The sequence below is a fragment of the Poecilia reticulata genome, linkage group LG3, assembly GCF_000633615.1.
Source record: "Poecilia reticulata strain Guanapo linkage group LG3, Guppy_female_1.0+MT, whole genome shotgun sequence".
Lineage (NCBI taxonomy): Eukaryota > Metazoa > Chordata > Actinopteri > Cyprinodontiformes > Poeciliidae > Poecilia > Poecilia reticulata.
The window spans coordinates 29,112,960-29,140,364 of record NC_024333.1 but is presented as its reverse complement, the minus strand read 5'-3'; the positions used below and the strand labels follow the sequence as shown (position 1 = coordinate 29,140,364).

The 27,405-nt window shown below is 39.6% G+C and overlaps 1 protein-coding gene and 1 pseudogene across 1 annotated transcript; one reads left to right on the top strand and one right to left on the bottom strand.

The window, feature by feature from the left end:
• The first annotated feature begins 105 nt into the window (after positions 1 to 105).
• On the top strand, positions 106 to 19,032 carry dbndd1 (dysbindin domain containing 1). The gene is made up of 4 exons (XM_008405932.2): positions 106 to 500; positions 5,722 to 5,865; positions 11,749 to 11,886; positions 17,769 to 19,032. The coding sequence occupies exons 1-4, from the start codon at positions 470 to 472 to the stop codon at positions 17,921 to 17,923; spliced, it is 468 nt and encodes a 155-aa protein (XP_008404154.1). The 5' UTR covers positions 106 to 469; the 3' UTR covers positions 17,924 to 19,032.
• Positions 18,209 to 27,375, bottom strand: LOC103462890 (AFG3-like protein 1; annotated as a pseudogene).
• Between the last annotated feature and the right edge of the window lie 30 nt (positions 27,376 to 27,405).

The following is a 27,405-nucleotide window of genomic DNA, read 5'->3' as shown; positions in this document are numbered from 1 at the left end:
GCCAGCCCAGCCCTCCCCATTTTTCTCTTTCTCTCTCCTCTTTGCTCTGGATCTCTCTCTCTGTTTTCTGCATACACCGAGCCAAGCCTCACAATGCTGCGTTTACCAAAGCAAGTGGCTGATAAATTTGCTGTGATGTCGCCGTTGCCAGACCTCCCTGTCTGCTCTGTAGTCTTCACATGGCTCTGATGGCAGAGCGGGACAGGTGGACTGAGCTGGAGGAGGAACTCCACATCTCCTGTTTGGGACAATTTGCACAGCAGTAGAGAGAGAGGGGGGGAAAAAAACAGAAAAAGGGTGGAACAGAGCCAGTTCAGAGCTTAGGTCTCGCTGTGTCCGCCCACCTCCACCACCCCCCTCTTTACTCTCTCCTATGCACACTCACTCGCATACATTCCCCTTCCCCATTTGTGTCCTCCACTCTCCAATGCTGGTGTGGTGAGCAGCAGAACCCTCTCGGCTGAGCTGCATGGAGGCACAGGGAGGGGCAGGGAGCCCAGGTAAGAGCCATTTTCCTGTCCTTTCTTTTTAATGCCACAGCTGGGAACAGGGCTGAAGCAGAATCCTGTCCTGCTTCAGGAGGCTTGTGCTAAAAATAATGCCTTTTTGTTCCCTTTTTTTTTTTTTTTTTCAATAGACTGTGTGAATTTCTCTGCTTTTGGTCTCCGATCTTAAGCAACTCTTGAAGAGTTCATTAATAATATATTTGGTTAAATGCAGCACCAAAGCACTACTTATCATTGTTCTTTTACAAGGAATGTAGTAAAGGAGGGTTGATTGTTTTTTTCTTCCCATTCACACAGTTTAATCTGCTGTTCCTTTTAAATCAGCTCACAGGAGGTCAACCGTGCAAAGGCTGGACTGCTGAAATACAAATTGTGGAACAATAGTGTGGCCTTTGTTGTAAAAGCCACCCAGAAAAGCCTGTGCTACGGTGGCACTGAGGAGGGCTTTATTACGGCTGCTGGACAGAATCATAATTGAAAGTGATGACATTACAACTGCATTTTGTGTTTAGCACTGGTATGCTATAGATAACACAGGAGCCCTCAGCGACACGCCCATTAAGCTGTGATGAATAAAAAGGGGGTGTTCAGTTTATTGAAATTTTTTTTGGGGGTGGGGGGGATAGATAAGACATGAAGACAAAACAATTGTTTTTAACAGCTGAACATTATTGCTCTATAAATCATTCAGGATTACCTGAAATGAATTGCACATATTCTTCAGTTCTGACAGATAAACTAAAATCATGAAAACACCCTGTGCTTTGCATTTTACAAACACAAACATCTGCACAAGTTTCACACAAACATCTGCACAAGTTTCATAATCGAACAAGAATTCAGTTAAAAGTGAGCGGCTGCAGCCACTTTATTACTTGCTGAGGCAATTGGTAAGTGTGGTTTGTACACGGGTTCAAATGGAGCATTATCCATTCAGGTCCAGCTGCTGAGAGGAGTCAGTGTTACAAAGTAATAATTGTTATGAGATCCATAAGCCACCAGCTAAATTACAGAGCTGATGTCATGGAAGTTTTCAATATCGAAACAGTTATAAATTATTTATAAAAAGTTGTCCTTAAATAAACACCCCACAGATATAAAAGAAAAATGGCAACAACAGCACAAAAAAAACACCTAAATGTGACTGAAAAACAAATCAGAACTGAAATAAATAATTTATAACAATCCCAATTTATGACATGAGTGGACACTTGCTGCTAAATCAACCAGGTTTTAAATTATATTTACCGTTCTCTGATTTTAGTTACGCAGAGGTGGAGACGTGACTTCATTTCAAACACTTAAATTCATACACACTTTCAAAACTAACACTTTCTCTACTCTTGAATTTTAGCATCTCTGTTTTTCCCAGTTATCCCAGTCATGCAGTACCAGTGCAAAAGTCTAAGACATTGTTAAAATGCGATTCAAAATTATGGGACCTGTGACTGTTCCTTGTGGAATTCCTATTTCAATTTTGGAATATTTAATGTGATCAATTAGAAAACACTGTTTTCTAATTATATCCAATTATATTTGGATATAATTCAAACCATGACAGTGGCTTTTCAGACTGATTGTGTCTTGAGTGATTTGAGATTAAGACATTGTGATATTAAGATATTGTGTTAAATGCCTTCCTCATAGTATGCTGTAGCATTTCCTTTGGCAAGTAGCTGTTAGTCTCTAAAGGATGTCTACCACCAGTGTTTTCATGCTAAAGCAAAATGTGTCCTTAAAGGGTAAAATAAAAGTCAGTAAAATAACACATTTCATGCAGGTTTAGTGTATATCAGCTATCAGGTAATCTCAGGTCATTTGTATTTAATTATTGCTCGTTTGTGTTGTCATTGAGTACCGTGGGTAAACTTGGATCATTTGCCTTATATGCCTATTAATCATTGGAGGAAAACCTTTCCTTTGTCATCAGTTCTACCCAGATTATCTGTTGTTGGATTGTTAAGGAGCGCACCACGTGTTTGCAAACCCGACCAATTTCTAATTGCTGGCTGACTGACATGAAACAAGAAAACAATCCATATGAACAACAGAAATTATTTTTGAAAGTCTTCATGGCTGTAAACCAACTCAGTTTGGCAGGAGATGTTGACTGAAAACATAAAATCACCTACAGCATGAAGTTTGTGTATAAATAAACACAGAATACAGAAGAAACATTGACAGCATCCTGAGGGGTTCATTAATTTGTCCCTCTTGTCCTGCAGTAATTGATTGTTAATTCAAGGTCAAATTCAATCTGACCCCAGATAATAATCTCATTCTAGAGACCATTGTTATACTCCTATCTATTCGTCTTCCTTCACATGTCCTGGGTTAGCGTCTGCACAGACAGTTGCAGCAGACCGGCGCAGTCAGAGGATATATTTGACGGCCAGCCTTGTTTTTATGTGTAAGCCACTGGTACAATTGACCCGAGCTTCTTCAGCAGGTGGTTGCTTGATCAGGCCAGCTGGGTATACTGGGATGTCTGGAAAGGCTCTTTTTGTCTGTTGCCATTTTTACATTCTGACTGAAGTCCAGAATCATCTTTCGCCAAAACCACAGATGCAAAAAGAAAAAAAGAAAGAAGGAAAACTCTGTGGGAACTTTAACATGACACGCATTCTGAGCATTAGACATAGATAACCGTAAACATCTTTCATTTTAAAACTGTTTTTACGTTCAAGTTCAGCTTTTGTGGACACAAGGCTGAACAGAGTCACTGCTGTAGAAACTGAAGCTCCATCCTGCCGTCCAAATATTGAGTAAACATTTCATTACGACTACAGAGGTTAAACTGAGATCTTTCAAGGCGCAGCTCTTCAGGGGGGGAAACAAATCAATGCCCAACGATTGCCGTTGCTTCTCAAAGGCATATCGCAGCGTGTCCGTCTTCCCCCCTCGCTCTGCTGCATTCAGCCGTCTTTGTTCCAGAAATTTAACAATCTTTGAGCATATATTGCACGGAGAAATGGTGGCCGCCATCTGCTGAGACCCATCTGCTGCACTCCCACACTGCACTGCAATAGTTGTTCAGGTCTGATCGCTTCTCCTTGATAGCTGAAGATTTTTCATATCATTGTGTAGTTTGTAGTTGCTCGACCCACCGTCAACTCTCTTGTATTTCAGGGAAATGTGCAGCACTTTTCATGCACCCGTGCTTTTCTTTGCCCAGACTTTGTTTTCAGCTGTGTATTTGAGGCCTTAACCCTGATCAAGCAGAACCTCGGTGGAGCATTAACTCCTAAATGTGAAAATGTGCTATTATAAATGTGTTCTGTTTAGCGACTTTAGAGGTGAAGAGGATGATAGTTTTCTACTCCACCCTTAAAACACAAACGCATCAGCTGGAAGAACGTGACTGCATGGCGATGAATGTCACGTCTGAAAGTGAAACGAAACGTAACATGAATGCTTAAAATTCTTTCACGTTATGGAAGAATGCTTTCCTAAACTTCCTCATTTTGTTTGGACGATGCCGGTCCGGGCGGTTTGATCTAAAATCTAATCGAGTGTCATATGCTGAGATCAGATTAACACAAGGACGACACATTATGACTCACATAGTTTTTTGTTTTCAGTGATCTCACAAGGTTTGTTGACTGACGCTCTGTAAAATAAAACCTCTTCTATTAGAATAAAAGAGTGTCTTCTTTATCTTCACCAGTTCAGCCCACCATACTTAACGTGTAAAATAACAGAGAAGGTGTTGAGAAACTATAGCGTTGAAAGGGAAGTGATCACACTTTGCCTCTGCATTTGTCTGTTCATTTCTATTCCGTTTTGCACTAATGCACATTCATCTCTGCTGTTAAATGTTCCTATAGATCACAGTGCTTGTGTGATTTGGGTTCTTGTTGAAACACTTAGTTTTATCATCGATCCTTCTGTCTTTCCAAGAGCATTTCCATCGCAGGACTTTTTCTTCCCCAAGGGTTTAGGAGCCATTAAGACAATTATGTTTCTTTCTTGTAAAAACAGAAAAAACCAACCGTTTGGTTTTTCCTAAAAGGCTTAGAGATGGGAATGTTGTCCTGGTTATGTCTAAAACTGCGATTTTTAAATTCTGCTTAATTAAGGCGTAAAATGAGAAGTTTAACATTTTTTTAACACAGGAATCAGCACATTGACAGCAATGGCTGCAGGGGTAGAAAGAAAGGAACATTTTCCTCATCAACAATTATTCTGATCTTTGATCACGAGAACAGAGGAGGGAATCAGAGAAATGAAATCTCAGTTTGAGTATTCAGTTTCAAAGCTCAACACTGAGTGGCTCAGTGTGTGTCTTCACCTCATTGTTGTACTTTCTGCATCGTGTGTCTGTGCACTGCTGTGTCAGATAGAGCTGCCATTTCACTACACAACACGAAGAAATGTTGCTTTTTTATGACATCGCTTACCAGCAAGCCTGAAACTTTAAGGACTTTGGACCAAAGTGGAAAGGCAAACACTTATCAGCAGGGTCATGATCACTGGGTTTCTTTAAATAAAATTAAAAACAAAAGTTCATATTGGAAAAACCATTTAAAGGCTCTAAAAAGAAAGATGCCCACGTCTTTTTTCAAACATGTTAACGCTTCAAGCATAAGTTAATATGAGCCGCGGATTAAACCTGCAATTCTGATTCATAACCTTGACTAGAAGTTGTAAGTATGAAAAATCAATCATATAAGCAAATTTAACAAAAATGATTGACGAACACAGATGTTTTTCAGTACAGAATATGTCTAACAGAGTAATACACAAACTTGAAAAGCATTTTTAAAAGTTTTCTAAGTCTTGATAAATATGGAAAACTAAAACAGAGTATGAAGCATTTTTTTATTCTCTATGAATGTCTGAATGTATCCATCTTTCTATCTTGGTCCTCTGTTTTAATGTTCTACCTTTTTTCCCTCCACCCTACCTTTCCTGCCTTCCTACCTTATTTCAAGTCATTCATCTCATTGCCACTTTTCTTAGGCGCTTTTATTCCTCTGCTATCATTCGGTCCCTTCTGCCTGGAGACAATCTGTGTCAAGCTGACACTCTGTTCTGAGATTCAGAACACTTTTGTTCCTGATTTTTAAATGGAGATCAAACATAAAATAAAACAAAAATCAAATTCCCTAAAATGTTTTTTGTTTTTTTTATGACAAAAATCCTTGGATCAATAACTTTTTTCCTCCGCTCCCTTTCTTTCTTTCTTTCTGTTTCTGGGAACATGTGACGATAGAGCCCAACAAAGACATCCAGAAGCTGCTGAAGCCGTCCAGCTCAGGGGATTTATCCAAGGAGCTGTTCCAGCACCCGTCAGGGGAGGCAGAGGGCAGCCTGTCGGGCCACACTGCCAGCCTGCTGCACATCAGCGAGAAGAGACGTAAGTGTAAAAAAATAAAATAAAAATGGGTAAAGACAAGGAGATATGAGCCTATGAAACATTTGAGAATATTGCTTCACTAGAAAGGAACCCTTTGAACTTTTAAAAGTGAAACTTTCTGACAGATTAGCTGCCACACTTCTCAAGAAAAACAAAACAAAACAACGAAAGGCACTTTCATTGTTAATGACGATAAAAAAAAAAACTGTTGATTTAGATCACATCTAGCATGAGCTAATTCTAAATTTTTAACCCATCTTAACCGTCTCTGTCTCCTTTAAGTATTCTGCTCCACCAGACTGCTGTGACACAGTTTCATCTGAAAGGACTCATTGTGTCGCACAGAGGCTCGTGTATATGTGCCACCAAACCTCACGGCCGCTGAAGCACAGCAACTGASAATGTAGAAGCGACATAAATGACAACAAGGCCACTTTTATCTGCTTCACTAACTAAACAGGTCTCTGGGATTGAAAGTGACACATTAACCAGCCTTGGTACCTGGCAGGTCAGATAATATGCTGAGACGGGAGAGAGAAATCAGTGAGAGGAGGATGCTTCAGGAAAAAAACCACCAGAATTTTGGTTTAAGTCCAAGGTATTAATAATACTATCTTAAATAACATAAATTATCTTAACAAGATCTAATTAAAACTTTAAATTAAGCAAAAGATGATCAACATGTTTCATGCTTAATGTGTCTGAGATGCTTGGGGTTGTTGAGGTTTTTTTCTGATTAATATAGAAATTGCTCCAGTACAAAACAGAAGAGATGATAAGATTTCCTGTTTTTAAAGAAAAGGTAATAATGGTTCCTGAGATTTTTGCGTTATTTATTTTTGGGCCCAAACTGTCGAAGTTTTCAAAACAAGGACATTGAAATCCAAGAAGAAACAAAATTGTTGTTATTTACGGTGACAATTAAATAATACAATGTTACATTTAAAGAAAGCCATTGTTTTTTATCCATGGACCCTTAAGACAAAAGCTAATTAGCAGCTAATTGCACATATAATAGTGCTAACCAAATGGGATTAGCTTAAGTGGACTGCGAAACAGAAATACCAGTTGTAGCTTCCTAACTGAACTTTTTAAACAGCTTTACCTTCCTACGAATGATGGGTGGCATTTATTTAATTTCCAAACTCTACACATGAAACTGGAAGCATTTCCTAATAGCCAAATTTGTCTTCCATTAAACCGAGGCAAAGTACGGTATCGCTCTTTCAGCTAGTTGAATGCTTTCAATTGTCAGAACTCTGTGGTACATTTCTTTCAGTTTTGAAACCAATTTTACTTTAAAAAAAATTTATATTCATTGAGATCAAAGTGACCCACGTCTAAGTATAAGTAATATTGAGCTAAACTCCACTCTGTTACAGTTTTTTTTGGCTTGTAAAATACTTTCATATCTTCAAATCGAAACCATACCTGTATGTACCACCACAAATTTACATAAACTATAGGAAGTTTTAATTGCCTAGACTCTAAAACGCAGAACCTCTGTCTGCCTTAAGGAAGACTAACTCAATTCATTGAATTCTTGGAGAGGCTGAAAGGACAAAGGTTTGGACCTTTTTTCTGATAAATGCAGCTAAAAATTATTTGACCAGTCGCGGTGGAATTTAGATCATTAAACTTTCAACCCTAGACATTTAGAGTGGTCAGAAAATATAGTTTGGTGTGTAAAATAATGTGTGGTGCACGGACACCATGACAAAGGTGCAGCAGCGCATCCTTCATCTGAGTACATGAAGGAGAACTGCTGATAACAGACAAATCAGCAACATGTAAAAAATCAACAGTATAGAAATTCATGACAAAGGTTGATATTTCAGAAAATGTACATCATTTCTTACATTTTGACAGAATAAATGTTTTTTTTCCATCCATCCATCCATTTTCTTCCGCTTATCCGGGGTCGGGTCGCGGGGGCAGCAGCTTCAGAAGGGAGGCCCAGACTTCCCTCTCCCCAGCCACTTCTTCCAGCTCCTCCGGGGGAATCCCAAGGCGTTCCCAGGCCAGCCGAGAGACGTAATCCCTCCAGCGTGTCCTGGGTCTTCCCCGAGGCCTCCTCCCGGTGGGACGTGCCCGGAACACCTCACCAGGGAGGCGTCCAGGAGGCATCCTGACCAGATGCCCGAGCCACCTCAACTGGCTCCTCTCGACGTGGAGGAGCAGCGGCTCTACTCTGAGTCCCTCCCGGATGACCGAGCTTCTCACCCTATCTCTAAGGGAGAGCCCAGCCACCCTGCGGAGGAAACCCATTTCGGCCGCTTGTACCCGTGATCTCGTTCTTTCGGTCATGACCCAAAGCTCATGACCATAGATGAGGGTGGGAACGTAGATTGACCGGTAAATCGAGAGCTTCGCTTTTTGGCTCAGCTCTCTCTTCACCACGACGGACCGGTACAGCGCCCGCTTCACGGCAGACGCTGCCCCAATCCGCCTGTCGATCTCCCGTTCCCTTCTTCCCTCATTCGTGAACAAGATCCCCAGATACTTAAACTCCTCCACTTGAGGCAATTGAGTTCTGCGTTTTAGAGTCTAGGCAATTAAAACTTCCTATAGTTTATGTAAATTTGTGGTGGTACATACAGGTATGTTTTTTTTAAATATGCCAACACATATGGCAAGATGAGAAACATAAAGCAGCAAGAAATAAATCAATAACAGAAACACTCAACTAAAGTAATGTGTGAAATCTTTTTGTTATATACCAGCAGAAAAAAATATTATCTAAACCCTGCATTCTTTTTTTTAAAGACTCAACCCCTGTCTATTAGTTGTCTGTCCTGCTCTTTTCATTGAATTGTGAAGTCAAATCCATCATTTTGCATGCAGAGTGAGATTCATTTACATGTGCTTTAGGCAACAAAAAAAATCCTTCTAGTTTTTTCGTCTTCAGCTAAGGCGTGTCTCAGCAGGATTTAGCAGTCCTCCCCACTCATGTCTCAGAGGCTCTCTGATCATCTTTTGAGATGAGGCAGTTGTTTCAGTGCCTGCCTGGGAGTGAAATCACACTGATCAATAATTTAAGAAGCGAGAGGGCATGGAGGATGCAAAAAAACATGAGGAGAAAAAAAAAAAACGCCAGAAAAGGAAGCATAGCTGATTGGGAATTATGTTGCAACAATAAGGAACATTTTTACCACATTATCGTTTATATTCATGTCTTTTTTTCCCTCCTCCGTTTTTGTTTTGCATTTATCATCTCTCCTGTAGCTTCGACTCTCCCTACTTTCCCCCATCATCCTTCCTCTCCCGCTTTTCTTTTCATCTCCTCCCCCACAATTCTCTTCATGTTGCATTGCCTCTAGTTTCTACTTACCTCCGAAAAAAGATGCTCATAAAGGTAACTGCTAACAAGCCTCTTTCAGTGAACTAAATGAAAAATGTATTCCTTGAAATACTCAGACATAATTGGAAATGATCAAATCTGTCTATTATCTATATTCTCTCAGTTTTACAGCCTCCTTGTTTCAATCCCACAAGTCTCCCGCCACACCCTGTGTTGAATGTTCTTAATATATTTGACAAATTACTCATTGCTACTATTTCAGCATGATGGATACTCCTCTATAAATCAATATTGGGTCTGTTTGGAGTAGGATGGAGAAAATGAGGTACAGCAGACAAAGAAAGCAGCAGGAGATTTGGCTCTGCCTCTTCAACATGAAGCAGCCTTGGAAGCGGCATGCAGACGGGATAATAGCAGTTTTCAGCCTGCCATTCTCCTTTTGTTCTCCACTCAACGTCTGACCCGAGAGCTTTGCTTTAGACTTTGCAGGGTAAACTGTTGTCAACTCATTTATGAGGAAATCACACGTTCATCTGCTTCTGTTTCACATCTAGATTTAGGCTTAAAAAAAAACAACATATGTTGTTAAAATGTCATGTTCTTGAGACGTCAAATCATGAGACAATAAAAAATAATTTTAAAAGTGTATTCTTATGAAGTTTAAAAACATGTAATGAAATAAAAGGTGCAATAACCTGAGTGCATAAGTACTTTTTAAATCGGTTTCAACAGTCAGGTTCTTGAGTTAATGCCTGCCATTAGTTAGGAAAACTAATTAAATATAGTAGAGTTCCTTCCAGTCAGATATTCCTGACATTTGCACATTTCCATCCTTCTACTACAGCCACAGTTTGAAGAGATGTCATAAACTGGGAAAAAGGATATTATTGTACAAAGGTGTTAGTCTGGAGAGAGTCTAGGGCAAAACAACAGCCGTCAATAAAGGGAGATAACTCAGAACCAGAGAAACATTGGAGGTGCTAGACATTGTTCAAAAAGTCCTAAACATAAAAGATGGAAACTGATCACAGTGGCTGCCAAGAGACTGATAGTAACACTGAAGGTCCTGCGGGAATTTGTGCCGAGTATTGGTACACGTGACAGCAATCTCCTAGTTCCCTAATCTTTGTTGGAAGACTGTTCTTCCGAAGAAAACATCCATATCTGGCTAACACCTTTTAAAGTTGAACTCACAGTGAAATACGGCGGTGGCTGTACTCTGCTCTAAGGTTACTTTTTAATTCTAGGTTAATTTTGCAAAGTAGAGAAACGAAACGAAGGATCGTTCAACTGTTCTGATCCTTTGGTGTTCGGTTTTTGGTTTCCTTTAATGTTTGTGCTTTGATCATTTCCTTTAAAGAGGCAGTATTAAGTATTTTAAAGGAACGTAGTGCCACTCTGTAGCATATTTATGTAACTATATGTTACCTTCAGATGTTGCGCAGTTCCACCAGGTGTTTGCTAATTGTTGCTGGCTAGTCTGAAGGAGTTGAGTGAAGGAGGTGCGAGGAGGGCTGCTTTATGAGGCAGGAGCTTGGTAACTTGCATCGTCGAGGGGAAATAGCCACGCCTTGAAGGTGGTGTCAGGTCAAATCAGCTGCTTTGGACAGCTGAATAGTTGTCTCAGTCGCTTTATCCTTGGGTAAGACCTTTCACCCACCTCGCCTGCTGTGGTGGTCAGATTGCATGGCAGCCTTGCGTCTGTCAGTCTGCCCCAGGGCAGCTGTGGCTACAGTCTAGCTCACCCCCATCGGCATGTGTGTGAATATGTGAATTAGTGGGTGTAGTGCGTAGCGCTTTGGGAGTCCTCTGGACTAGATAAAGCGCATTGGCTCTGCCAACAAAACCTTGCAAAAATAAACTGTTTTGAAGGTGGGCGCACTCACTCAGTCAGGTTATTGCAGCTGTTTAGATGTTTATATCTCTTCCTCCCATAATTTTGCTTCTAGTGGAATTTCACAAGATATATGTGAAAGTAGTACAAGTTTGCCAAGTGATTAATCACTATATCAAAATCTGCCTTTGTATTGCAGTGTGCACACTTTTTGAGCTTCTCACTTTAGCGATGGAGAGAATAGCAAATGCTTTTAGACTCCTGCCGTACTGCGGATACAAATTCTTTGCGCTTCCGATTAAATTTTACCCTTGCCTCAGTGCATTACCCATTCAGCTCCCCTGGATGCCTGGTTGGAGTGCTGAGTCACACACTTTAATGCATGCTACATGTAAATATGACCCTGCTGCGTGCAGCAGCAGAGCGTTTGACCTGCTGAAGAACAAGCGTTGGTAATAAAATGAACAGGTGCAGCGTAGGGGAGAAAAACGATATAGTGGGGTGGTAAAGAAGTGGCTATTTTCATCTCCTTCCAGTCTACAGTCACACACACACACATGCAGGCGTCAAGCTTAAACAAATGCACTCAGTGAACAGCAGTGAGCACTGAAAAAACTGGAAATGTTTAAAAAAAACACAGAAAAAAAAATTCTCGTTCAATAATCTGTAGGAGAAATAATAATGTGCACAACTAACATAATTTTAATCCCTTCCTCCTCACTGAGAGCATGTTGGTTTTTGTCCACAGAACCTCTGAGCAGCGTGTCGTCTCTGGAGGTCCACTTTGACCTGTTGGACCTGACCGAGCTGACAGACATGTCTGACCAAGAACTGGCCGAAGTCTTTGCCGATTCTGATGAGGAAAACCACAGAGAGTCCCCAGCAGGTAAGACCTGTGCCACAGTAAATGCAAAGGAAGGAAGTAAATGAAAGAGATTTACAATTATTGGTTACGTAGCAGTTCTCGCTCTGAAAAGACAAAAACACAACAGTTCAATCGTTCTCCATCCAGGGAAATAAAAAAAAAGAGCTCTATCAGACATAACCCTGTCTGGCACAGTATTCAACGTATGACAAAAAAAACGAGAGAAATGTAAAGAATCGCTAACATTGAATGAGGAATATGGAGTAATGTGTCTGAGTGATCTCACAATAGAGCTGAGCCATTCATTTGCAGATGAGTCTGTGTGTTTCAGCGAGTCACCGAGTTTCAAATGATTATTGCAGCAGGATCCAAAAAACCCTGCTGAGCAATAATGAGCCCAAAGGTCATGTGACCCTCTGCGTCACAGATAGAGCGTTCATATTTGTGGTGAGACTTTTATTTATTTATTTTTTTCACAATTTGTTTCAGAGTGGCTTAAAACTCATTAATTCACTGCAACTTTTCCATAAACTTTTATTGGTGTTTTATGAGCTAGACCAAGACAAATTAGCTTACATTAATGAAGTGCCCGGAAAAAGGTACATGTTCTTTTTAGTTAAAAATCTGAAGAGAGATAATGTTCTCTCTTCATTGGGTTTTAAAAGAACATCTCAAACTTTTGAACATCTCATTGAACATCGTTCAGTCCATCATCTGAAAACTGGAAGACATAACAAGCCTAACAATAAATAGACACTCACTGAAACCTGACAGGCTGGGCAGAGGGAGGGTTAATCAGAGACACAGCCAGGATATCCATGGGAACTCTGAAGGCGAGATTTATGTCTCCGGTGGAAAAATCACTTCACCGGACAACGATTAGCGTAGCCTTCGTGGAAGAGTGGTGACGAGAAAGATTAAAGAAAAAAAGAGGCAAGTGCCTTTTGTCACAAGGGGACAACTCAAACATAAAGAGGGTTGAAAACTAGCACTTCAAACCTCACAGTGAATCGTGGTGGTGGCATGGTGCTGCTGAACCTCTTTCTAAAATGGTTCGCTGTTTTTGATGAAGAAAGAGACAGGTCTGGGCGTACGTCTTTATGGCACATCGGCAGTCAGGGAGATGGGGAAAGCATGAAACACAAATGAAAGCATGAAATACACGTGCAGAAAAGATCAGACTGAACTCTTAGACTTGGTACTGAAATGTGGAAGCAGTGTTTGCTCAGCTCCGGTAAAGTGGCGAAACCAACAGATTTATGTAATCAGTCTCATGGCTCCTGTCTCACATTCACCTCAGAGCTAAAAATACCATTTTTGTTATTTTCTCCTTGAACAATGCAAACACCTTCATCTTCAAGAAATCCACCCTCTCTCTATTCTCTTTCCTGTTTATTACTAAAACTAAAATGTTTTTTATTATTATTATTATTTCAATCTCATTGTACAAAGTGCTGCTGTTTGCAGCACAAAGACACACACAACACTTTTTTAAGTTTGTAAAACAGTGTAGAGTACATTACTGACAGATGTTCTGAGATTTGGGTGTCAGTCTATTAAACGAGTTGAATGCCAGTCTGACTAGGAAACAACAGACAAGATGTGAACAAAAACACTAACACATTTTTATGGTATTACACTTTTTATAGAGCAACGTCATTAATTTGGAGAGTTTCTTGTGAAATCAAAGTAACAGCTGGCATCACTTTCTTCTCCGTTTGCTTTAAATTTTAGTTCTTACTCGTAAGTAACAACTTAGTTCGTTCCAAGACGATGACCAAACGTTTCGGACTGGACATATTGTAGGGAGTTTTGCTATGGAGTTATTGTACCTCTCTGTTATTGCACCAGATGAATTGTGTAGTGAGACTTCACGGCGTTTCAGACAAGATAAACAATCACAAATAAATATCACATCAAAATCTGCACGGATAATTTGTTTTTAGATGAGCAATTCCATCAGGGTGTTTTTTAAATGCAAAACCAGATGTTGTTTTCCACTCATGTGATTCACTATTAAGAGCATAAGAACAATYCGAATTCCAAACATAAAAAAACAACCTACAGTGATGGTATATTGAGCTGAAACCAGATATTTACTGCTGAAACACACACCACCTTTTTTGTTCTTCCTGTTGAACTTTAACTTGGACAAAATGTTTTCTGTTCTAATAAATCCCGATTAGTAAAAGAGTTTCTGTTTGCCAAATGCCAGAAGACTGCAAAATAATAAGTTTACAAACACTTCTTTTAGTATTTGTGACTGATGAAAAACCAGGAACAAGTTTCGCCAGAGGCATTTTGAGATTCTGAAAGTGTGGACGCTAAGCTACATAAACATTTCTACTTTTTTTTTTTTTTTTTACAGATGAATGTGACACTTTTAGTCAAGTGGAAATTGTATCCAAGGATGATCCAAGCTTTTGGAAGACTACAATGCCATTTCTGAAAAATGGCTGATTTAATTTGATTTTCCAAAGTTATCATAAAAGGAAGTACGTAATGTTCGAGGTATTACATCCTCAGCTTTGCCTCCTGTTGACTCAAGAGTTGTAAAATAACTTGAAGTTTACACATAGTATCATCATCAGAGTTTTTACAGGTTTTGGTGAAAATGTAATCTTACATTTTATAATCCTCTGACCTTGAAGAAAGTCTTAAAAGTTGTCTAAAAACAGCTTTCTTCTTTATTTTTGGCCTTTAGAAGACAGAAGTAATTTTGCTGATCCTAACAGGCCTAAAATAGGAAATGTTTGGTATGATTTAAAATCAGACAGTGAGAAAAAGGTTTTGTATCTTTTAAAACAGAAATAATTTGTGAAACTAAACAAAACATGTGGTGCGTTCACAGAGCTGCGGAGATTTAAAAGCAAGACGCAGCAATGTGCAAGATTAATTCTGTCTGACAGCTGAAATACACGAGTGAATGAAATATCAGTTTTACATTTTGGGAATTGTGAGGTTTCCACTCTAACTCGGATCAGAGAGCGTTAAGCTTTGGCTGCGAGAGAAAATCGCTAAATGGAAAAATAGTGAGGACGTATCAGGGTTGAGACAATGGTTAAAGCGGGGAGAGAAGCTGAAGATGGGTCAGTGAGTTCAAGCTAAATGCAGGCTGTTAAATAATTGATTTTCCCCTTCTGGAAACAAAGCCTGTTTCTTCTCAAGCCATTTAAGCACAACCAGAATGCAAGRAATTCMTTTTTGCACTTTGTCTGCCTGRTCTCAAATCTTGTGYCGGCTGATTTTATTTTCACCTTCCTTTAGGCAAGCAACAGTCTSAATCCCCATTTAGATTTTGTACGTTTGGACGTGTAGTAAAGCATGTTCAGTCTAGAAAGCTCAGAACAAAGAGCAATTAAAGGCTTTAGAATCTGAACAAAAGAATGATGAGGATTTAGTTGGTTTGCTCTTCGTTTGCTCCTCAAATCAGCTTCACGCAACATAAAATTTAGACACACACAGACAAACAACAAGAAATTAAACACAGAARCGTTGCTCCAGGATTTTACTGAAGAGAAGCAGAGAGTACACAGRGGTAAGGGCTTCTTATTGGAGAGTGATAAAATGAAGCAGATGAGCGCTTCATTATGTTTTGGAACATAATGACCAAAACATCTGCCTCTCATTCTACTCTTTAAAATGTAGGAACTACCTCCTTTGGAAACATATGAAACAATCTTMTGATCTCACAATACAACAATTTTGGTAGGGAACCAATGAAGAGAAGCCAAAATTGGAAAAAAACAAAAAAAACATGAGCTCTTCTTTTAGTTTTGATTAGAACTCYTGCTGCAGCATTTCGGATCACCTGACCCGTCATCGATGCCACACTCGTCTTTATGCAGTTGCTTAAAATGCAAACAGAAAGGTTACRTCTGATCCCACAAAGTGTACATTTAACAGCTGCTTTCTCTCTTCAGCCATCMAGCTCCGTTCCTCCTTTGGGAGCATGAGTCTGTCTATAAAAGCGGCATTGAATGTAAAAAGGTCAGGTTCCGGCTCAAACTGGCTTGCCTTTAGCACTTATCRARGCCTTTAATTACTTTCAGATCATTATCAGCAACTGCTAGCCCTAGTTCACAAACTCTGGCTGAGCTGTGCAAGAAAAAAAGAAAACAAATTGTTATTTGCAGAATTTGGGAAGCGCTGATATGGATTTTTAGACATAATTACTTTGGTTTACAGTGATGTAGGGTTTATTACAATGTCTTCAAATGAACAACAAGAGCTGTYGTCATAGGGCTACAAAATTTTATGTAGTTTTATAAGATATACCTTACAAATTAGAGGAAAAATGCAGACATCTTGTGATTCAGTAACACTTAAGTGAWTCAGAAACTCACTGACTGAAGCAGAGGAATCTATATTTATAGCACTGTCTGGGAGCTTAGACAAAGTCGGCGCCTGCAAAAGCCAAAGAACAAGGGATGAAAAAGAAACATCTCARCTACTGTAGTTCATAAATATTTTTTTTCCATTTTGTCTTCTCATGTTTTCCTGCARTCTAATWGTCAGGAGAGATTCAAACAGAGCACACAAAACAWCCATACGTGCATTACACAGGCAGGATTCAGCTTGCACACGTTGCAGACAATTATTTCGTGAAGTAAATGCACCAGGGAGGTTTCTCTCATGGCACATGTTACTGCGGAGTCCTTGACGCTTCACATGAGGTTGACATCTCATTAAAATCCAGCAGAGAGGCAATCAATCATCCGAGATCAATATTTGTCTTATTCCAACGCCTCTCTTTCTTTTGTCGCCTCTCGGTCTTTAATATACGTCAGGATGCGATGTGTCTCTGGGGAGATATCTGCGCGGAGAACTCGAAGAGACGGGACCCAACATTGGSCTGATGTGTGCAGTGAACAGGAGCTCTACTTCACTCATTTAAGGCTGATCTTATGTTATTGACGAAGGTTCAACAGCACCACCAAGCGGCATGAAGGGGCAACGACACCAACGCCTTAAAGTCTGTCCCATGTCTGATGAATGCTATTATCTTTACTCTCTTTTGAGAGATTAATTTGTCTGTTCTATGTGATGGTTAGGTCTCTTTTCTTCAATGAATTTCTGTCACATTTCCAACACAAATATTAATGTGTTTAATTGGAATGGTGTGCCCAAGACTTTGACATAGTAAAGTTTAGACTGTGAAGTGGAAGGGAACTAGTTAAAAGAATCTGGGATTTTTTTAAACCTTTTTTGTGTGTGTGTAAACAAATGGAAATCTGGCTTTTTATATGTATGCAGTGAGTTTTGGGGTTTATATTTAGCTACCAACGTTTTACATTTAGAGATTGAAATTATTGCACATTCTAGTTTGCAAAATAGCTTGAGCTCAGTCAGATTGAATGGCGGTGGGGAATTTGTAATTTTGAAGCTGTTACATATTGACCCTCTCTCATGTTTCAAGTCTTTTCTTCCAGAACTGTCCTGTATTTAGCTGCTGAAGCTAAAGTGTTTATAGTGATGTCTTTTTGTTTGTTTGTTTTTTAATTAGGTAATTAGGTAGATGGTTTGACTGAACTTAAAAACAATAATTGTCCTTCCACTTCATAATGACGTGCTACTTTGCTGGTCAATAAAATTCCTTTAAAAATGCGATTATTTAATCCTGGTTGCAAAGCGACAAAACACTGATCATTTCCTTCAGGTCTTTTTTTTATGGAAGAGGAGTTTTCATAGCATATTGCTACAATTCTGTTTTATACTAAATACTGAAAGAAATAAGCTTTTCTTGAGATACTTTTGCACGGTGCAACATTAAAAACACTGACACTCTTATTTTCATTGCCTTTAAACTGTTTCTGAACAGCCTGATTAATGCGCGTCTATTTCTAAAACCCTCCCGTCTGTTTGGTCTGTTTCAGCTCCAGTAATGTGTTTCTGGTCCTCAGGTTCCCACCAGCCCGTGCTGCCCAGGAGCGGCTACATGCGCTCTCCCTCGTGGACGCGCTGCAGTAAAGTGGAGCTGCCTCGTGAGAGGAAGCATCACAGTGACTCAGACACAGCAGACCCCTTAATGAAGCTGGAGAGAGCGAAGCATCCATAAAGCTCAACCCGAAACGAGCCTGTTGGACAGACACAGTGGTGAAAGCAAGCCACCGAGACGCCTCCATCTGCACGTGAAGCCCCGCAGTGCTGGCGCGTTCAGGCTCAACTCTGGAAACTCGGCTCTCTCTCTAAAGATAATGATGACGTGCAATAATCTCTCTGTCCCCGCTCTCTTCTCGCACTAACTCAAGCAAACCTGTGCAGTCGTCGTGTTTTTTATAGTGGAGGGTTTTTATTGCACTCTGAGCTGCCAGAGGATTTAAATATTGTTGTTTTTTTCTTCTTCTTTTTTTTTTTTTTAGATAGACAGGGTATGAGGTCAACAGAGTATCAGCACCTTTGTCCTTACAGCACCTCAGGGTGGGCCAACATTATGAGATTGGCAGCAAAAGTTAAAGCCACGGTGATGGCAGATCACGAGAGGTTAGATGAAACATAAAACATCTGGGCGCATATTGAGACTTACTGTGTTTCTTATTAATGCGTCAGGGGTTCCTGCTGCCTGTGAAGTTAGCAAAGGTAGCCTTAATAAAGATAGGTGGGGTAATATCTTCATTATTAAAATAAATGTGTGTTGGAATGCAAAAAGCCTGAATAAAAAGTTGCACTTCTTTCTCTAAATTGTATAGCCAGCGCCCCCTGCAGGATAGTAGGTGGTGTAGACAAGTAAAGTCAAGTAAATACACGGACTAGCAGCAACTTGCAATAATTTGTTCCACACTCACATTTCTTTTTGTTTCTTTGCTATAAAATTCCCTCTCTCCAACCTCCAACCCTTAGAAAAACGTGTGGCTGCCAGTCGATGCTGCAGGGATGTAGATGAGCAGAACTTGAAATGAAAATAAATTCAAAGCAAAGGTCATCAATGATTTGTGTGGATGCCAAAAAAAAAAAAAAAACGCAACAAAGTGCCAACATTTGTTTTAATAGTAAAATTAATTCAAGATATTTCTTTACCGTCAGTGAATGAATAACAGATTGCTTGGTTTGTGACATGTTCAAGCTGCCTGTAGGACGAGTGTCAATGACTCTGAATGCTGTGGCACAGTGGATCAAATGTGATGCTAGAAGACGGTTCAGGATTCAATAAAATTGTGGCTCCTTTTATGTTTTGTATCATCATTTTCATGTCCAGCAAACACCTTTCCTTTTTGTTAGAGATTTTATAAATGTAAATGAAAATGTATAAAAATCTGTATCAATGCAAAGAGAAGCCAATTTAAAGTTATTCTGGTGTCTGCAACAGGTTTACCCACAGGATGAATAAAAAAATTAATTAAATACATTTCTATGAAAATAATGTTTTAAGACTGCTGAGACAGAAGATATGCTGGCCTCAGTTTCTGTAAATAACAATTACGGATATGTCATTCATTCTCATTTCTAATTAGAAAAACATTGGAAAAAGTGTTGTATTCAGCAAATTTTGAACAAATGTTATAAACCTATTTGTTCTGCGCAGAAACAGAAAATAATAACATTGAGCTAATGTCATTTACAAACAATACAAAGTCATACAGTGGTTTTGTCTCCATGAATTAAAAGAACTTGTCTCGCTCACACAGATGGTTAAAGAAATATTTGTGTCTAAAACATCTGTCTGACTTTAAAGTTATGGAAAACATCACAGTGAAAACATTTTTTAACATCATGAAACAAAATAAAACAAATCTTCTAAAGTCCTAATTTCCAAAATGTATTTCCTGATTTTAAAAAAATGGAGTAAAGGATATGAATTTGTCTATATTTCATGAAAGAGATGATCAAGTTACAGTAATGACTTCTTTCATTTGTCCATAGAACAAATTTTACATTGAGTGAAAACTGCGTAAATGGGCATTACGGTGCACAGAGAGTCTGCACACGTGCTGAATTTTGTCAGGCTACAGCCACAAATTCATCTTTATTGGAATATTACATGTTGTACCAGCACAAAGTATTGAATGGAAATTATTGACTTGGGGGGAAAAAAAACTATTTATAGTTTCTAAAACGTGTGACATGCATTTGTGTTCACTGATAACGGTAAATAATCCATTGAAAACAATAGATTATATAATATCTATAAAACTGCAGCTATTTCATGGGGGCTTCAGAGATCATTAACATTAATGGAATAAACAGCAACAGGAAGACCAAGAAATAGAGCAGACAGAACTGGGGGAAAGTAGTGGAGAAGGCTAAAGCGTTGTTAGAATATCAAACAGGGTGTTAAGCTACAGACATGTCACAGAAACTCAGTGTCTGAAAATAAAAAGAGTATTACACTGAAACCTGTCCAAGAGTTTTCTGTAAAAAGAAACTCAGTGAAGTTCAGGGTGCAGCTTCATGCAGAGGACATTGTTGAAAACTAATGAGAGAAAGTGCAGGTGAAATTCTCAGCAGAAGCAGCTGGTCAGAGTTGATGGGGGACGGATGAGGCTAAATCCAGGGCAACCATGGAAGAAGACCTGCTGGAGGCTGAATGTAATGATTCAGATCAAATGGTTTAGATCAAAGCAGTCATGAGCTAATCAAAGGCACATCATATTCAATTTAGCAATCTATCATAAGATCTGAGTATTACTTCCATAGAAACCGAGATATTTTTCAAACAAGGCAAATATTTCATGTAGACTTGGCTGTAGAAAATTCTGAGTCATGGTGAAAACATCAGACCTTTTTGGAGATTTGTAAAAAAAAAAAAATTAATGTGTAATGTGACAAAATGTTAAGTTAAGGGGATATTAATATTTCTGAAAGATGTGGTAAATTTGTTAAGGAAGCGTGTGAAAAGATGACTTGTTCTGCTTATCATCCTCTCCACACTTTAGTCCTTCAGGCTGTGGAGTTTCCTCTTCAAATTCCAACGCTTCACAAAGCTCCTCATACGAGCCGTTCTCTTGAAAAGGTCGAGGTCCCAGAAGCTCCACCATGTCCGTTCTGTCCAGAATCTCTTTTTCTAGCAGATGCTTCGCCACCTGTAAAAAAAAAAAAAAAAAAAATGCGTTCTTTAAAATTTGAAAGCCTGCGTAGTGCACAGCAGGTCAACGAGTCGCACCTTTTCCACCATCTCCTTCTTGTCGACGACAAGCTGGAGCGTTCGCTGGAAGGCGACGTCTACAAGCGAGCGGACCTCCTGATCTATGAGCTGCGCCACTGACTCACTGTAGGGCTTCTCTGTGACGGTGTTTTGCTGAAGGCGGAGGTCGAAAGAAACCTGACCCACAGCCTTGTTCATTCCAAACTGAACAACCTGAAGAAGCAAACAGAAATGTTCACTTACAGACTGGAGGTTTGACTTTAAAATCCTATTTTAAATCTCGGCGGCGGTCCTGATTGTTAGTTGAGTTGACTACCTGCTCGTACGCCGTCTGTGTGACTTTCCTGAGGTCGTCCTGGGACCCGGTGCTGACTCGTCGAAAAAAAACCTGCTCGGCCACGCGACCCCCTAACATCACGCACATCCTGTCGAACAGCTGGTCCTGGTTCAGCAGGTGCAGCTCCTTAGATAAATGCTGTGCATAACCCAAACCTCTCCCTCGAGGAGCAATGGAAACCTGACGGCAAAGTAAAGCAAAAAATCTTCCAAATCAGATAAATAAACGTAATTACCGGGAGCTTATTGGATTATCCAGACCGGGTCCAAGGGAATACCTTAAGCAGCGGTTCTGCATGCTCCAGGAACCATCCTGCTACGGCGTGACCAGCCCTGTGATATGCCACGGTTGTCTTTTCTACAAGCTGTAATGGCTGAGTGTTTTTATCCAGACCTCAGATGGAAGAAGGCGCCTTGCAGAATCAGTACTCAGCAAAAAATATTCCAAAATTGTTGCATGAAATGCCCAATTTTATTACATTGTTTAAAAATAGCCCACATTTATGTATTCACACCAAAAATGACGTGAATACGTGATGTAAGAAAACGTGATGTTGTTAACATCTGGAGGGTCGGGCCGCACAGAAACATTCACTACGAAAGCAAATAATCCAGTCATGAAAAAGTGATGACATCAAATAATCAATACTTTATTAAGAGATGCTTTCATTTTGATATCAAATGCACTTTTTTTTCTTCTTTTTTTTTTTTACAAAAGAGTTTAACTTCGACAACAAAGCTGAACACTGTTGCTGAATAAAATGATTCATGTTAGTTTTTGGTTGACTTACCTCCGATGACCCTCTCCACAGCCTGTTCAAAGTGCTCAGCACTGATGCACTGGCTGACATGACGTGCAGCTCTCAGCGCACCTTCATTACAAACAGTCGCAATTTCAGCCCCTATGAGAAACGGCCACAATGCATCTAGTGAAACCGACGTGTAACGCTTTAAAGCATCAGCAACAGACGCATGAGCCCCACTTTCTATTCTTACCCGTGAAACCCGGAGTCTGTGCAGCTAACTTCCTGGACAAAGCTTCTAGGTTTAAACAGGGCTCCAACTTCAGAGGTCTCAGGTGCACTTTAAAGATGGATGCTCTGCCTTTTATATCAGGCAGGCCTGCAGTAAAGAGAAAACAAGCCTGGTATGAATTTTACAGTACATTTCTACTGGAATATCAAGTTAATTTGCTGGAGGAGGAAACTGTCGTCTGAACATCTAAATAAACTCAAACAGTAGTGATACAAAGGTGTAAAAAGGTGAGCTTACATTGAAATTATATTCAACTGCCTAAATAACTTACAAGCTATAAGTTATTTATATGTAAAGGTTCTCCTTTACATATAAAGGAGAACCTTTATATGTAAAGTATCGCGAATAACAATGTCTACTCCGTGAATTTAAAAGGTTTGTGACGTTACAGCTACAAACTTTAATGTATTTAATTGGGATTTTTTTTATTTGACAAACCAACACTAAGTCACATAAGTGATTTTTTTTTCTTTGCAAGCTGATAAAACACATTCTTTGTAAAACATTCATTTATTCAAGAAAATAAAAATGCTGCAAAAAAGGCCACTGAATAGAAACAGGTGAAAGAAGTCTTGAAACAGGTATTAATCTTGCAGGTTAACATGATCGAATGCTTGTAGAGTTCTGCAGAAGTTGATGTATAACTAACTGCAACTTCAAATTAGTAATAAAGAAGCTACTCAAAATGTTAACTGTTAACATTAGACCCAACCCAAAGGTTGGTCTCCAGTTATCTTACCATTCTTTTATAAAAGAATCAGTTTCCAACTATTATCATCATTTTTTGGTCAGCAGTAGACCAGATGTCTGACCCACTCTGCACAGCTTATAATGAGCAAATTGAATTTTAGCTGGAACAAAAACGACCAACCGTCTCCACCAAAACATGAAAGCAGCCAGACAAACACAGTGTGGCTTAAATGACATTAGAGGAGAGCAGAGATGAGAAAATATGTGCAAACTTAATAAACTTCAAAGACTAAGCTTGGCATCTCGTCTCCATTAGAAACAAAAAACTAACAACGTCCTGTCCGGGTGTACTTGCGACTGTGGTCCAATTACAGTAACAACGACGACGACGCTCAAGCGACACGGCACGAAAAAGCATCATGTAAACAGGAAAAAGCTGCATAAAGTACAATTAAAATTAAATTGTTACATAAGAGCAGGAAGTTATACAACAAGACAGGGAATAAATGAAAGGGGAATGAGATTCCCAAGAGTTCAGAGAAGAGTCTGTGCTGTACTTCACCCAAATGTATGTGACGATCAAAGCGGCCGGGTCTCATCAGAGCCGGATCCAGGATATCAGCTCGATTAGTGCCGGCTAGCACGACAATGCTGGTGCTGCTGTTGAATCCTGCAGTCGTGCAAACATGCCGGGGGTTTTAAAATGTAGCATAAGGAATTGGAAAAAATGAATGTGCTTAAATGCTCACCATCCATCTCCACAAGCAACTGGTTCAGAGTGTTTTCCTGCTCGCTCTGCCAGCCAAAGCTCCCACTGCCTCTTTTCCTGCCGACCGCATCGATCTCATCGATAAAAACGATGCAGGGCGCCATCTTGCGAGCCGTGGCAAACACGTCTCTTATCTGGCGAAAGACCAGATAGTAAGCGATTTGCAACACGGACAGATAATATTTTTTGAAGCAGTTTGTGAGAATGGAGGACTGACCCTCGCAGGCCCCACCCCAGCGAAAACTTCCTGAAACTCGGAGCCATTAACTGTGATGAAGGGGACGTCTGCCTCCCCTGCCGTGGCCTTCGCCAGCAACGTCTTCCCGGTTCCAGGGGACCCAGATAGCAGCGCACCCTGGAAAGACGAGACACATCGCATGTGAGTAGCATGTCAAACTAATTGTGACAGAAGAAATCTGAGATGCAATCAAATATGAAAAACACGTCACAGATTTACCTTTGGGATCTTGGCTCCCAAATCCCAGTACTGATTTGGGTTTTTCAGAAAATTCACAAACTCCAAGATCTCTAGTTTGGCCTCTTCACAGCCTGCCACATCCTTAAAGCAAACATTTCCAAAGTCTTTAATTATCTTTGCTTTAGAAGCTTTCATGCTGAATGGATTTCCTTTCAAACTGCCGCTGTGTGCTCCGGCCATGGGCCCCTGTCGCGTCGCAAACAGCAAGAAGCCAGCCAGGAGGAGAGTAGGGAGAACACTTAAAACCATCGTCCTGAGGATAAATGAAAAGGAAGATGATGTTAGGACAGAAGCTGGAAAAGAAAATCTAATTTACATGTTGCTTCAGCTTGAGGAAATACTCTCACCCGTCGCTTTCACTGGTGTAGAGGACGGGTACTTTCTGTGTGGAGTCCAGGCCCATCTCCTCCTGAACCATCTCCAACTTGTGTTCAAATGAGGCCACGCTGCCTATGTTAAACCACAAATAATCCTGAAACACAAAACCAAAAAAACGGCGTAAGATGCGGCCCCTTTCTGAAGAGAATCGGGACACGGCACAGAATTACTATCTTACTAACCACTTCTGATGAGTTCACTCCATCGGCGGGAAACACTTTGACATACTGTTTATTGACCACCGCTACATGACCAACCTGTGTGAACAAAACGATCTGTTTGCACCATCGATGAAAGGAGATTGGCTGAGAAAGACTCCAGGAGCAGCACTGAACTAAACCTACCAAGCCTTTGCTCAGATACAGAACGAAATCCTTCCAGGAGATCTGGACTCCAGTTTCCCTGAAGTGGAAGTACAAGAAGGCTGTGGTCATGCCTGCAACGCCGAAAGCAAAGTTCTGCACAGTCCTTTCATCTAAGGGAAAATATTTCTGGAGGACGAGGAAATGTTGAAACGAGAACAGATGAATCAGCTTCAGTTTTAAATATTAAACCAAATGAAGCCCAAATTAAAGGTAAAACCTTCCACAAAAAAGGTCAACTTAGTTAAAACCTTAAAGCTCAACCATTATTTCATCTTAGCCTTTAGGATCACACTACAGACTGAAGGCTTTGTCATTTCTGAAAAATGTAATTAAACTGTATAATTGTGGTGAAATGTGAACTATATAAATATATTAATTCTAACTTCTACATTGCCTATACAATGTAAAAAAAACMAAAAAAAAACGTCTCTAAATTCTGACAACAGCTGCCGGTTTTTTACTGTAAATTAGAGACTTTCTTTCTTTCTTCCCTTTTTTTCTTTACAGTGTAGCCTTTTTTACACCTACACTTTGAGTATTAAATATTAAAAATCCCTCCATATCCATAAGAGCAGTAAATCACCGTTTCATTTTAAATGCTTAAACTCCGTTTTTACTTGCATCCACAAAAAGATCCTAATCTTTAGCTGAACACAAAAACACAAAACGTGTCACTATTACAAGAAAACAATGTGAATTTCAACAACTTTGGTACATTTCTTATTGAACCCATGTTGGACCCAGTGTGAAACCTTACAGGCCCAGTGGTTCTGAACAYAACATAMAATGCTTTAAGTCTTTGATCTATGGAATCGAGACATTTAAAAAAATAAAAATAAACCTTTTATTGTTTTCTTTATCCATAAAATGCTCAACTTTTGRACACAAACTTTCTATTTTTTTCACATTGTGGTAGAAGACAACAAATACTGTCYGAACAATCTTTCATTAACAATTTATTGGATAAAAAAAGTTTATTGATTAGCTATAGGCCAGTAAAGTTCTTTAACAAATACAGTCAATTGAGCCATGTTTCAAATATTGCTTTATAACAAATAAATTGCCTAATTAGAAAACATYGTCACCTTGGCAGCTTTTTTAATTATTATTTTCTCATTTGAAAATAAAAAAAAGACATTATTGTGCTTTTCTTATCCAATCTTTCTTTTCTATTAAAGTGTTATACAACCTTACTTTACAAAACAAGACAAATGAGTCTCACRTGTTTAAAGAATGTGCAGAACATGTTGACAACATATCTAAAGGAGAGGCGAAGATCTTCACCTTGAATCGTTTCCACCACTGAGATCTCTCATTTTCTCCTCCTCCTCTTCCTCCTTCACCCCTGCCATCATTCCCTTCGCGTCTTTTGGTTCGAASTGAGTCTTGCTCTCTATTTCTTTTATCTAAATAACAAAAGCCAGATATAATTTGCAGAAAAGCAAACCACATACGAATTTAAGAAATGCCTCTCTCTTAGGACTTTTTTCCCCTTCTTTTACTTTCTGCTGATGTTCGCCTGCCAGTTCCTTCTTTCCTCTTCGGGAACAATTTTTCAAAACCTGAWAGAACAAAGACAATTAGGAAATAGTCAGATGGCTCACACTGGCCAAAAATATTTGGGTCACTGGGCCTGGTCAGTAGGATTCATTGCGCTGTGTGACAGAGTGAGACGGCTCGCTGAGTGCTTCACGTACCTTTCAGAGGCCTGTTTGAGCCAAGCAGCCGTGCAAAACTGTGTTGATGCAGTTCTCCGCATCTTCCCTGAATGAGCAAMGCCATCTGCAGTTAAAGATATTTGACAGGAAATGAACATCACCAAGGTAATAGCAGAAAAGGTTAACTAAAAGCCCCATCATTCATGGCAAGCGAGGAGTTGTTGGGAAAAATCCGCCACCTGCTTTCTTCCAAACTTTACAGGATTATTGAAATCTTATTAGTTAATTCCTTGTTGCATTAAACTGTGTGACATTTCAACTCATTTTATGAGGTAGCAATGGCCTTGCTAGTATCTCAAAGACAATAATATTGTTTTAGTAAATCTAACWTAAAATATTGACTCCTATGTCCATAATTTGTGCATAAGCACAAAGGAAAAACTTTTCCCACTGAATTGCTAAAAAGAGACTTCCTTCTCATCCATCATGTTAAACCAAGGACTGCAAAAAGAACATAATGGAACTGAGGAAACTGTCTCATAAACTACATAATCAAAAGAACGGGGCCTCTTGGCCCCAGGAGAATACAAACAGCCGAGGAATGATGCAGAAGCAGCGCTACTGTTTGTTTGTTTGAGGCTTTGAAGGGCAGCTGTCAGCAGAGATGCAAAGGTTTTTCTCACGACAGACATGTTCATGGCTCATTGTAGGAACTCACGCATCTTACAGAAAATGCATTTTTCTATATA